Source organism: Danio rerio, chromosome 9, assembly GCF_049306965.1.
Source record: "Danio rerio strain Tuebingen ecotype United States chromosome 9, GRCz12tu, whole genome shotgun sequence".
In the NCBI taxonomy this organism is placed as follows: Eukaryota; Metazoa; Chordata; class Actinopteri; order Cypriniformes; family Danionidae; genus Danio; species Danio rerio.
In genome coordinates, this window is record NC_133184.1 from 33,858,624 (window position 1) to 33,872,301 (window position 13,678).

The window sequence follows — 13,678 nt, forward strand, 5'->3', positions numbered from 1 at the left end:
ACGGGTCTTCGAGAGGGCTGGTCTTCGAGACGGGAAAAGAGTTCTCGACGGGAGGAGGCGAAAGAGAGGTGAAGTGAAGATGGCGAGAGGCTCCCGGTGTTTGAGGAGAGCGGTAGCGGAGTGTATCAGAAACTTACCGTCCACAGCCGGTCGAGAAACACCAGGGAAGAGTGGAGTGAGGTAATTAAAGACGGTTTAATGTTTCGCACTGTCTCTGTGCGGTTATCTGAAGACTAAACTGAGTAACGCAGTGAAGTAAGTCGCGAGCTTCTGACGATATTTGGACGGTTAGTTTCGCTCTTACAAGTGGATCCTGTTTAAGGCCAACTTGACAAGTTTATGTAAATGAAGACCTTATTAATAGTTCAACAATGGTTTAAACATTCTGACGTGCTCTAATAAGTGTTTAAAAAACTTTAGAGGGAGGGTTGGGTGGGTGGGAGTCACATATCTGGTTGCCAGATAAAGTGTCAGTAGCAAGGTTAAGATATTATGTAATTGTCCAGGTGTATCTAGCAAGCGCTTTTCTCATTTTTGCAATGACCGTTAATGAGCTGTATACAGCTAGTGTTTATTTAATACAGCTCTGAAATCACATACAACTAAAGGGAAATTGCAGAAAAGTGGGAGTTTGTAATTTTTGAAAAAGCTGCTCCCAAACAGTATTTAGCTGCTTTTTTTGTAAACTAGCTACATATCAGACACAGTCAGTAGTTTTTATTAGGGAAACAGTAAACTTTTAGAAGTGGCACCCTTCATGTGCATATAATCCAAAGGTGAGTCCTTTATTAAATTTTCTCCTGACACCTTTGCAGGTATGAGTTCAAAGAAGACTGCTGCATATCTGACGTCACTAGCTAAGCTGTGACGTTTATTACCTGTGGTCAGGGACGTAGTGTACCCATACCGAGTGCTTGGCTCTGCCAAGTGCTTAAACCAGTTGCATAAGGCAGGCCGTCTCAAGTGTCTGATGGTGACTGTTCCATCACCATTGGCTGACACCGTTACGCCATGCTTAACAGCTCTTGGCAACAGTTGTGCTAACATGAATGAATTTGGCTGCCTCTCTTTCCATTGAGTAGATATTGTGCCATTTATAGAGCAAAGCCCCATCCCATTGCATTTCAGTGATTGATCTGAAACACGTTGGACACATTTTATGGGATGGGGTGTTACTACTGCCCTTGACTTGATTGGACTGGTCAGCGAATCAGCAATCATGCTCTCCTTGTGATTTGTGTCTTGACAAATGGAGGGCAGGTGAACATGTCATGAAGTGCTATATTTTCTCCGCATGAAAGAACACTCAGCAACATATGATTTTGTAGTTAATGATGAACTATGTGAACCAAGAACTACACTAATACACAACCGCTTACGTCTGGACTGCTTTTGTGGTCTGATTTGCATGGCCGGTTGCTTCACAGTTGGCTTTTTTTTAGCTCCCCATTTGCATTTCAAAAGCTGGTTAGTCAGAGCCTTTCTAAATTTAATTAGCCAGAGCATGACAATTAGGACAATACAGAAGACCCTAAATGCTACATTTTCTCTACACCATTTCACACCTGCAAACATGTTTGAAAATTTTTTATATAGCATTGTATATTATTTCAGCTGTTCTTAAATGCAATCATTTGCTACCGTTGACTAATGTTTACAAAATAATAACTGTCTAATAATAGTTGTAATATCCTCTATTAACAATTATTCAGTTGCATGTTAGGGCACATGTAAGTTAATAGTGCATGTGCCAGTGTTTCTTACACTTTTCAGTTTATATACATTTTGATTGAGTTTTAAAAGTCTCTAAAATATAATTCATCACATATGAACAACCATTCTTTTCCCATTTAAGTACAGAAAGTTTGCTACATATTGATTTGATTGTGTTCAACTCTTTGAAGCAAAATTGTGTTGTAAAAAATGTTCCATAAAAATAAACTATGTACATACGTTGCATTTACATTAGGACTGCACAATATATCGTTTCAGCATCGATATTGCAATGTGATCATTCAAAATGGTCACAAGTATATGCAATGTTAAATCTGGATTATAATTGATCATTTCGCAAGTGTTTTTAAGGCCTGTGACTGTGTGAGGGTTTCAAAAGCATTTAGGCCTAAGAAATTGTATCGTTTGTAATTTTAACAAATAAACAGCGATTAAATTGTTAATAAAACGAAGACTATGCAGTATTATTTTACATTTGATTATTCAATTACTGTACTCCTGAATACAGTTTCACTCATTGAAAAAAACATCGTGTTTATTTAATAAGTATCTTTTTTTATTGAATTTATCTATGCTTGTAAATAGTTTCATATGTTTGATGCATACAGTATGTATCTCCTACAGAATCATCACAATCTATTTAAAATGAATTCTTTTTACATAGTTTTTCAACTAATTTAGTGAAATTGTATGTATATCACAATACATATCGCAGAATAAAAAATATATAGCAGTGTTAGATTTTTCCAATATCATGCAGTCCTAATCTACAAACATGCATGCATATTGAGACAAGGGACACTGAAGGTCAGTAAAAAAAAATTGTGATTCACCAAAGAATATTTCAGACCTAAACCCAATATATACTTTGCTTTTATATGTACCTATTGATCTGTTTTTAGTAAATAAGAGTCAATTTTTTTCTCAAGAGAAGGATACGCAAAGCCCTATTCTAATCTATAGATTACAGTTTTTGAAGGCAGAAAGTGCACAGATGCCGTAAACAACATCATATGGAGTGTACTTTCAAATGCTGTGCCTTTGATTAAAAACATATGCTATTGTGCTGTGAAAATGACGTATGGGAATGTTATTGCTCTAGTAACTTCTAAATTGGTGAGACTTTGTGAGTTAATATTGTGTGTTTAGCCTGAAAAGACGACAGTATAAACATGTCAATTTTCCAGTCATCTAGTCTAGATTTATGTTTGTTTTTTCAGGTCAGAAAACATTTTTTTGGGATTTAGATTAAGGTCAGAAAGTAATTGTTTTCACTAATTCTCAGGAGAAAGGGCTCTGTATTGATTAAGAGTTGTAATCTTGTTAATTGCACACAGCCATCTTTGTGGTTGATAGGTTTTCTCAACTCTTATCTGACTCAGGAGACGTCTGCTATGTTAAGGCATTCAACAAGCAAACAGGGCCTAAATCATCATACTTATCATTGCATGTACACAAAGTCTTGTACAATGCCGCTACGTGTCTTTATTGAGTATGCTGTGTCTGAATGACAGACTTTCACCCTGTTTTGTCAACAGATATCTGTCTTCATGTGGGATCTTGATGACCAGGGCGCCGCCCCTCTTCAGGGCTGTATCAAGTCGTGCAGTGGTGGCTCCAGCCAGGAGCTTCTTCAACTTTGCAGAGTCATTCAACAAGAGGAAGGAGTACTCTGAAAGACGCATTATTGGGTATGTTCCCAACCATGTTGGACGTGATGCATGATCTAATGCTAATTTTAGTTTTTATTGAGGTCTGTCATTACTCTGACCCTTATGTAACAGGGCATGGGAATATTTATGGTGTCAGCTTTTTAGGTATCTGCCTGGAACATTTATCTCCAGCAATAATGCAGAAAATGTACGGCTAAAGCAGTGGTCACCAAACTTGTTCCTGGAGGGCCGGTGTCCTGCAGATTTTAGCTCCAACCCTAATCAAACACACCTAACCAAGCTAATCAAGGTGTTACTAGGTATACTTGAAACATCCAGGCAGGTGTGTTAAGGCAAGTTGGAGCTAAACCCTGCAGGGACACCGGCCCTCCAGGGCCGAGATTGGCCTAAAGAATATGAGAAAGATCTTGTCTGCGGTCTATGAATTTATGTTCTATAGCTATGCAGATGTATAAAAACATTCCAGAACACGGCCCATCCGATATGTTGTTGAGATTCTTCATTCTTCATGTATGCTCTTTAATGCATTACATAATGACAACAGAATTGCACTTGGCCACCTAACTCCACACTTTTTAAATTCAGTAAACTAAAATTAATTTAAAAAGTATTTAGATTATTTTATTTGTTTGTCACTTGAAATAAATACATTTTTTATTCACATTAACATGTTTGCAGAGCAAATGTTGTCAGTGCTAATAGCGGCATTTCCACTGTCGGGCCAGTGCAAGCCAGGGCTTTTATCGGGCCGGGCCAGGCCAATCGCCCAGGATGTTTAGCAGTGAGGTCGAAATCATATTGCGTTTCCACTGTCAGGCTAGTAGTCATGCAAATGCCGCCCCCAGAACGTCCCCCGAATCAAACGTCACAAAACCCTTCCAGTTCAGTGGGAATCAGGCAGGCAGATAAAGCACACAATCGCATCATCACAATGTGATTAAAATGAAAACAAATGATACAAACAAATTACATCTTACTGTACAGCATTACATTATGTCTATACGCACAGGCCTATGTATTTTCTTTCATTATATTTGTTTAGGCTAATCGCCAACTGACTGTTAGCATCGGTCATCAAATGGTCTTGCTACTAACGAAGGGACCCAGTGCATAATTCATAATATAAAACCACAAAGTCTCCGGTAATAACTCTGGATAAAATGTATTTTATAACATCCTCGTTTTGATAGACATCATCAAACATTCAGCCCAAATGCTCTGGAGGGACCTAAAACATAAGTTTTTCCCTAGGCTATACGACACTTAATGGGTAATTCCCTTTTATTTTAGAGAATAATTTAAGGATGTTGCATATTATTCGGTTATCTTTAGTAAAGTGTTTCAGGACATAAGAGAAAGTCATAAAATATAGCCTGTATATTTTGTTGCGCTCGGCAGCTATCCACTTATAAAGCTCTACACCTAAAAATTCTTTTTTTAAATTTACCACGTCATATAAAAACAAACACTTGTTTAAGGTCACATTTTGAGTCACATTTTACTTGCAGTTTTTAAAGCAGAACTGCATAGGACTGGATGACAGAAAAGAAAGTAGTTTCTGGTTTTGCTTTATTTGCACAATTTGATTAATATAGTCATATATAAATACTTTGTAAATAATATTTCAAAACTCTTCCATCGTTTATTGTTTTTAAGAAAATATCTAAAATCTTTGTGAAATGAAAGTTTAAAATGGCTTAAGGGTTTAATTTATGTATTGTATTTACCTACATTGTTATAGCATTTGTTTGTTTTATATTGGTTTATTAATTTAATGTAATTTTATTATAACGGATATTTGTAATTCTTTAAATGATTTCAACTTGGGCGATTTTTATCTTGATTTGACACTATTGTGTTGAGCCTACAAAAGTAAAACACATAATTTGTAAAGTTTTATGTCTTTCTGCTGTATTCATATTTTGTATTATCTCCAAAATAAAGAAAGAAAGAAACCCTGCTGCTCGCAGCATCAACAGAGCTGTCAAGCAAGCGCTCTTTTGCCCTGTCTCTCACACACATACAGGCATCTATTCTTTCATCAATTCATCAATCTATTCTTTGTGACACGCAGGTACTCAATGCAGGAAATGTATGAGGTTGTGGCCAAAGTTGAAGACTACCTGCTATTCGTGCCCTGGTGTAAGAAATCAGATGTTATTTTCCGCCGCTCAGGCTTTTGCAAAGCTAAACTGACTGTAGGCTTCCCTCCTGTGGTAGAAAACTACACCTCTCTCGTTTCTACAGTTCGCCCTCATTTGGTCAAGGTATGTGCAGCGTTTCATTGCATAATAAAGATCTGATATGTTTAATACATGGCAGTGGTTAAGTGGCAAACACAATATTAAACAATATGTTGTTAATCCAGTGTATGTGCTACAGTTCATTTGTAACTTCTGTTCTTAAGGCGTCTTGCTCTGATGGAAAACTCTTCAATCACCTGGAGACAGTGTGGCGCTTCAGTCCTGGCCTTCCTGGCTACCCACGTACATGCACACTCGACTTCGCTGTGAGTTTTACAAACACAATCCAGTTTCTAACCTACTGAGACTGCTTTTGATTATTAAATACACTCACTGACCACTTTAAAAGGTACACCATACTAGTACCGGGTTGGACACCCTTTTGCCTTCAGAACTGCCTTAATCCTTTGTGGCATAGATTCAACAAGGTACTGGAAATATTTCTCAGAGATTTTGGTTCATATTGGCATGATAGCATCACACAGTTGCTGCAAATTTGCCGGCTGCACATCCATGATGTGAATCTTCCGTTCCACCACATCCCAAAGGTGCTCTATTGGATTGAGATCCTGTGACTGTGGAGGCCATTTGAGTACAGTGAACTCATTGTCATGTTCAAGAAACCAGTCTGAGATGATTTGCGCTTTATGACATGGAAGATGGGTACACTGTGGTCATAAAGGGATGGATATGTTCAGCAACAATACTCAGGTAGGCTTTGGTATTGACACGATGCTCAAATTGATAGTAATGGGCCTAAAGTGTGCCAAGAAATTATCCCCCACACCATTACACCACCAACACCAGCCTGAACTGTTGCTAAAAGGCAGGATGGATCCATACTATCATGTTGTTGACGCCAAATTCTGACCCTACCATCCGAATGTCGCAGCAGAAATAGAGACTCATCAGAGCAGGCACAGTTTTTCCAATCTTCTATTGTCCAATTTTGGGGAGCCTGTGCGAATTGTAGCCTCAGTTTCCTATTCGTAGCTGACAGGAGTGGCACCCAGTGTGGTCTTCTGCTGCTGTGGCCTATCAGCCTCAAAGTTGGATGTGATGTGCATTCAGAGATTCTCTTTTGCATACCTTGGTTGTAATGAGTGGATATTTGAGTTATGGTTGCCTTTCTATCAGCTCGAACCAGTCTGGCCATTCTCCTCAGACCTCTGGCATCAACATGCTATTTGCGCCCACAGAACTGCCGCTCACTGGATATTCTAATCAGCTATGGCTGATTAGAAATTTGTGTTAACAAGCAGCTGGAAAAGTGTACCTAATAAAGTGACTGGTGAAGGCTGATTTATACCTCTGCATGAAGCACACGCGTATGCTACGGTGCAGCCTATGCGTGACGCATAGCCCTACGCCGTGGCTGTCGGCGTCGCTGACGAGCACCTCTCAAAAAATGTAACTACAAGTCGCAAGCTCTGTGATTGCTTGGCTTGGTAGCAGTGACGAGTCAGGGTAGGACCGAGAGCTGTGCAAGCCCGAAGGAGCGATTGTTTACAAGTTTGGAGTCTCGTGAAGGAGCTCCGGATGGAAAGTTTTGTTTTTTTGTTTACCTTATGGTTAAAGTTGTTGCACGTCCGCTGGTTCCTGCCTCAAAGTGAGTGAGTTTGAGCCACTTGTACATTAAGGAAGCGTTCAGAAAAAACAAAACACCAGCGAAGAAACTTGACACAGAGGAACATAAACACCTCACTGCCAACTAGCGTTTCGGAAGTGTTATTGCAGAGCAACAGAAACAGCATGCAGAAGTATAAATGCACAGCTACGTGCATTGTATGCGCTGTAGGTCACGCTGATCACTTGACGCAGAAGTAAAAACCAGGCCTTAGTGTACCAATAGAAGGGAAATAATAGTGGAGCAGAATTATTTTAGAAGTTCTGTGAATATTTCGTTTTACTGGATGATATGGTCACAAAAAATAAACAATACAAACATAATAAATAATAATTGTTTGTATTGATGTCGATATTTAGATCAATACATGTAAAAAAATTCTTTAATTTTAAAGGTGAAATGAGTGAAAGGTATAGAAACCATACAGTTAATAATAGTTCAATAATATTTTAGATTCTCATGAAGTTAAGATGGACTAACAATGAAAAACTGTTTTTAATAACCAACATTAACAAAAATGCATTAATACTGTAATAAATGTGTTGCTCATTGTTTGTTTATGTTTGTAAATACATGAACAACATGCCCATATTGTAAAGTATTACCGAACATTCTTATAGTCAAAATTTAAACCACAGATCTCAGATGAGTAAAATCGTTCATGAATTTTAACATCTGATTGTCAAGTTTATTTTTTATAGTGCTTTATAGAATATTGTTTCAGAACAGCTTGGCTTCCCAGTATTCAAAACAGGACAGTAACTGAATCGATTATTCAAAGTTTCTAAAAAAAAAAAAAAATCCTGCCTTACAAAACATACTGCTTTGGAGATTTTTATAGTAACTGCATTGGTCCTGTTCTGAAACACAACCCAACAAATTATTTCAATGCTTCCGGAGTTTGAAACTGAAATATTTTTGTGGTCATGTTGTTTATAAGATGCGCTGACTTTTACACAAGCTTGTACTTTCACTTAACAACCTTAGAGCTCACATTAGGCATGTCTTGAAAGGTTTATAGGTTTTACTGTACTTGTGAGCTCTTGTTAATGTTAGTTACATAAACGTCTGCCAAATGCTGATGGCTTGCTTCTGTCTGTTCCCAGATTTCCTTTGAGTTCCGCTCACTCCTGCATTCTCAGTTGGCCACCGTTTTCTTCGATGAGGTCGTGAAGCAAATGGTATCTGCCTTCGAGCGACGGGCATCCAAGCTGTACGGCCCAGAGACGCAGATCCCACGTGAACTGATGTTCCATGAGATCCACCACACGTAGTTCATTCCACAGCTTCAGATGGAAGAGAAGAGGGGGTGTTTAGGGAACGGGAGGGTTATTGAAAACATACATATAGAGTATTATAAGGACAATCAGGAGAGCGGGAGCTGTGTGCCTGAATATCGTCAGTGCCTGGTCCAAATAAAACCGTTTCACTTTTTTTATGCTAAAAAAAAAAAAAAAAAACATGTGGCTGGATCTATTCACGTGGGCCTTGCCCTGCTGAGCCCTGCCCCACTACCTCCATGTTAACTTTTTTTAAAACTTGCTGCCCGTATGGCACCTGGAGTCGTATTTTATAATTGAGGACCTTGAGATAGTTTTAAAAAAAGCTGCCAAAAACCATAATGACTTCATCAACGGCACAAAAGGCAAAGGTCATGGCTTTCTTCGAAAGGACATTACTGTGAGATTTGTTTTTTATAAAGTGCATTATTGGAAGGTTGTTGTTTGACGCAGATTGTGACAGGTGAGTGATGTATTTATTAAGAAAGCTTTTAGGTGATCCTTTAAGATTTCAAGAAAGGGACGAGAAGCTTGAGTGCAGAAGACTGACTGTTACTGCAGCCAAATGCACATCAAGTGCTATCAGGGTATCAAGGATAAACTTCAGACTCGGGTCTGATATATTCTTGCATACCAGCACAAATAAGGGCTTAAAAAACAAAAACTACGAGGCTGTAAAACAACATGTCCCTTTCACCAAATTGCCTTGCGCAAGTTATGTAAATTTGCGCAGTGTAGTTCTAGCTGTGGCGCTTCAGTTCACTCCTCAAATAAGAGTGAGATCTGAATATTATTTTAAGAGTCCAGATTAAAGACTGCTTTTCTGTTTTATAGGTGTGCAATATATGTCTATGTTGTTTTTAACAGTGCTTACACATCTCGATATCCACTGCTTTTAAAAGGGCCCAAACTCTGGGAACGGAGGTCGTATTGAGCCTTTTCCCAGAGCTCTCATTAGATCGTAGTGAGGTGTCCGTCGCCACAGACCTTTAAAGATTCCAATCCACACCCTTCCTTTTTGTGCTTACTGCCTTTTTACAGAGAGTTACATTATTTATCCTTATCTTAAAAACATGTATGCGTGCATCCTGTATTTATTTTGGTTATGGGTTAACCACGTGTACATATCTGATGTAAGACCACAGACTAAACGTTAGTGCATCGATGAGCTGCAAACAAATTAATAATCCTTTTTTTTTCTTGCATATATATTTTTTTTTTGGGGGGGGGGGGAGATCTCTTTTTCTTGTTGTTTGTTTGGTTTAATTGAGGTGTTTAATGAGTGTGTTGTGGGTGAATATATATAAATCCTGCCTGCATGGTTTATAAACTATTTTTGTATATAACGCCTAATCTTGTGTCTGGTGTATTTTGTTTACCAACATCTGGCTCTGAATATTTTTCCACACTTAAAATAGGTTGATCATGTGAGGGATAATATTAGACGGCTTCCAAGTAACCCATTATGGGACCTCTAGTGGCCAGTGTTAGAGATGGCTCTGAGATCTATTTACATCTTTGTGATGCAATGGAAAAGCATTATGAAAAATGTGCAGGATAAGCATGTCCTCTACTGTTGTGGTTTTCAAGTGATATGTAAAGTAGATATATGCAATTTCTAAACTTGAATGTAATATATTGGTTGCAAAATAGTCTTGGTGAATATTACTTTGCATTGCTACTTACTTTACACTCAAAAAATAATTTTGTTGATGACCTGATTTGTGTTGCGACAATATGAAAGAATTGAGTGGAACCCAGCTTTTATTTGCAGCGTGACCACATAGAAATGCTACTGTTAATAGTATTAGTATTGGTGTGATGTTTTTCCAAGGAAGACACTAAATCACTGAAGCAGGTATAATAAGCAGGTATAATAAGGATACAGGCTTTTGAAAAGAAGTTAATATAAATTATTTTTAGGATTGATCCGTATTTTTTGTTATTCATTGGTACCTTTCACAGCAGCTTGCACATCAAATATAACCTATCTGGTGAAGGCTCATTACTATTAAAAAACTGCCTAGAGTGGTCTTAAGAGCTAGTTTTTGATTTTCAGAATTTTTAAAAGCTCTTGGTTACTGAACTTATGCAATTACTCAATTTAAATCTAAAAACAAAGACTGATTAAACTTTTGGCAAACTACTAGTTGATAAAACTAGTTCTTCTAACAGTCCTAATACAGTGACAGTGTGAATGCAAGATGTCCCAAGTGTCTCTTGAATGGAAGGCCATTGGGGTCAAATTATCCAGCGTCATAATTTCCATAACCTTGTCGGTCTGCAGCTCAGGACCGGAATTTAATCCTTATAAGTGGCCATTTACTTCTTATTTACCTGCACAGCACTTCACTAGCTGGACTCCGTTACACTCACTCCCATCCGGGTCATGGCACCAACCCTGCCTGCCTGTTCATTTAATTTATTATATAGCTGTTATATTTGCATTGATTTGTCATTATTTAGTATTAGTGTTGCGATAAGTTCTGGTTAGTTATAATGTATGGATGCCCATCATCATTTTAATCTGAATGTCAACCTGTATGTCCTGGCGAGTGACGCTAGGGGGCGATTAGTGAGCAATACATGAGCCGCAGGAGGTTTCACGCATTCTTAAGAAGTCACACAGCCAGTACTGATACACTAATAATATATAACTAAAATATAACTCATGTAAGTAAATGAAATAAGTGATCTGTAACAAGTCTATGGATTAAGGAGTTCAGTGTGCAGTGGGGAGGAGCTGAACACGCAGCGTCAACTGTACAGTAGGTGGCGATATGCACAAAGAATCCAATTCGCCAAAGCTAAGTACTTCTCACAGCATCTCTCTCTCTCTGCGTGTGTTTGGTAATATAACAGGTAAGATGTATGATGTGGCATGAAAGGTTATGTTTAAGTATGTGTTTAACAGTGTAAATAATGTGTTTGAGGATCGTGTATGTATGTTTATATGTATAAAATAACCGCATTAGCGTAATCGCGGCACAAATGCGGCCGAGTCGGCCACGCGCGCACGCACTTAAGGCCGCCGACGTCTCTAAATGGAGATCGCGGTGAGAGAGGCCGCGTGTTATTATATAAATATAATATACATATAAACATGATATACATATAGATTAACAAAGTTTAATTAGTGGAAGTTTACCTTTTGAAACAGTATGGGTTAATACAGTTTTATAATATTTTTAAATGTTAGAGAGTATAAAAAAATAGATATGATAAAGTAATTTAAAATAGTTACTGTGTTTATTGTTTATGTAGTAAGAGTTTAATAACTGCTATTGATCTGATATTGGTAATGTATATAATTTTGTGGAGAAATGCAGTGAGTGTGTTTATTTATTGTCTTTTTATAGTGGTAAATTGTATAATTGAGTGTTTATTTGAGTATTCCTCTGTTCATTGTTCACGCATTCATGAAGAAGTCACACTGCCAGCACTGAAACACTTGTCACATCATCTTATTGTGTGTGTGTTTTGTTATATTTCAGATTTTGCAATGTGACAAACAATAAATACAATATTATGATGCTACCAGAAATCTCTGCCTCTTCTGTGTGTGCAACACATTCGCCGATGGGAAATCTCCATGAAGCATTGTGAACAGAAGAACCCCAAGAGAATAGACTGTCGCTGGTATAGCTCGGTAACATCCTCTTTCATAAAACTCTGGCGGGATGTATGCTTCTGTGCCTGGAGGAGAGACGTTTAGTTTAATCTCTGTGACAGCACCATGTTGGTTATATATACCAGATGGGTTTCAGGTGTGCTTATTAACCAGCTTTCAAATTGTATATTATGTACATTCATAACTAGTGTTGTCAAAAGTATCGACTTTGGTACCAATTGATACTGACACTCATCACAGTCATATTTGCTGAGCATGTGAACACCAATGGCCAATCAGTGGTGTTTAACAGCGCTCAAATGGACCTTTTTTAAGGTCACAACACTACTTAAAACACCTACAAGTAAAGTGACTGTATGCTGATTCCATCGTGAAATCTCCACACCCGAAGTCGATCAGCTTGACCTCCAGCGTGTCTGGGTTCACAAGCAGGTTTTGCAGCTTTATGTCCCGGTGGAATACCCCACGGTAACAGCAAACATTGGCAGCATAAACGGCTTGCCACAGGATGGTTTGTGCCGTTTTCTCGCTGAGGACGCCTCTGCCGAGTTGAAGGAGTGCCTCCAGATCCATGCTTGGCGTAGGCCGCTCCATGACCATGACGTAATGGTTTGTAAAGACCTGCCAATCGAGGAGCTGAATGATATTCGGACACCTGGACCCACTGCTGGCCATATTTGCCAAGGTTATTTCAAGAGGAAGTGGCTGGTCAAAAGACTAAAAACAAAATAATGTTGGTTTTCAAACAAGGGGTTTAGACCACAGCATGTCGATAATAAATATAAGACATTATAAATTGAACACAGCGACTGAGAAGGGAAAGAACAGAAAGTGTACTTTACTTACAGAGCGGAGACCTTGACTATTTGGTGTCTTCTGGACAAATTTAACAGCCACCTGTTTAAAGGAATAAGCGAACAATTAACATGTGCTTGGAGATCATTTCATTCCAGTCATAAATCCTGAACAGAGGTTTCGTCAATTTGAAGTTGTCAGCAGAAATGTCTAAACAATAAAAGCTCTGATGATGCTCTGTACATAGTGAACTTCATCAAAGGTTTTGAGTCTACAAAAATGAATACCTGCGCCTCCATCGCCGTGTGCGCGTTTTAAAGGCTATTTACGGGTGCACCAGACCTGACGCGGGGACCGGATCTCTGGACTAGGACTAGCTTTAATCTCACCAATTTTCATAATTCAATTGCTATGTCAAATATTTTAAAATATTTAGATGTGTGTTCTGACGGTTGGAACGACGGGAGTGTTAATAGTTAATGACAGAAAGAATTTTCAGTTTGAGTAAACAATCCCTTATGAAAATTGGGATTGTTGGCACATTGGGGCACAAACTCTTTCTGAGGGGGCAATGCCTCCCTTTGCCCCCCCCCGTAGCGCCGGGCCTGACTTCCTGCCTCTCCAGCTACAGTCCTGATCACATCACCACCAGGGGCGATTTTCATACTACTGTTGTAAAGAAACACTTGGACATG

At 38.5% G+C, this 13,678-nt stretch overlaps 2 protein-coding genes and 1 long non-coding RNA gene across 3 annotated transcripts in view; 2 read left to right on the forward strand and 1 right to left on the reverse strand.

Annotated features, from left to right (window-relative positions):
* Window positions 1-60: 60 nt before the first annotated feature.
* On the forward strand, window positions 61-8,736 carry coq10b (coenzyme Q10B). Its single transcript, NM_001017747.1, is given in 5 exon segments — window positions 61-180; window positions 3,273-3,425; window positions 5,482-5,674; window positions 5,815-5,916; window positions 8,384-8,736. Coding segments are annotated over 5 exon segments (717 nt in total). The 5' UTR covers window positions 61-79; the 3' UTR covers window positions 8,552-8,736.
* Window positions 8,737-11,131: 2,395 nt separating this feature from the next.
* Window positions 11,132-13,219, forward strand: LOC141376155 (uncharacterized). The gene is made up of 2 exons (XR_012385516.1): window positions 11,132-11,419; window positions 12,052-13,219. It is a non-coding gene; the product is annotated as an uncharacterized lncRNA (long non-coding RNA).
* LOC103911669 (rho-associated protein kinase 1-like) overlaps window positions 12,006-13,678 on the reverse strand; it is a 31,470-nt gene continuing 29,797 nt past the window's right edge. Inside the window, exons 2-3 of the mRNA XM_073912872.1 lie at window positions 13,035-13,085; window positions 12,006-12,905 (exon numbers count right to left, since the gene is read on the reverse strand). Of these exons, the coding sequence (XP_073768973.1) occupies window positions 12,513-12,905; window positions 13,035-13,085 (444 nt within the window). The 3' untranslated portion in view covers window positions 12,006-12,512. The remainder of the gene's footprint in view (window positions 12,906-13,034; window positions 13,086-13,678) is intronic.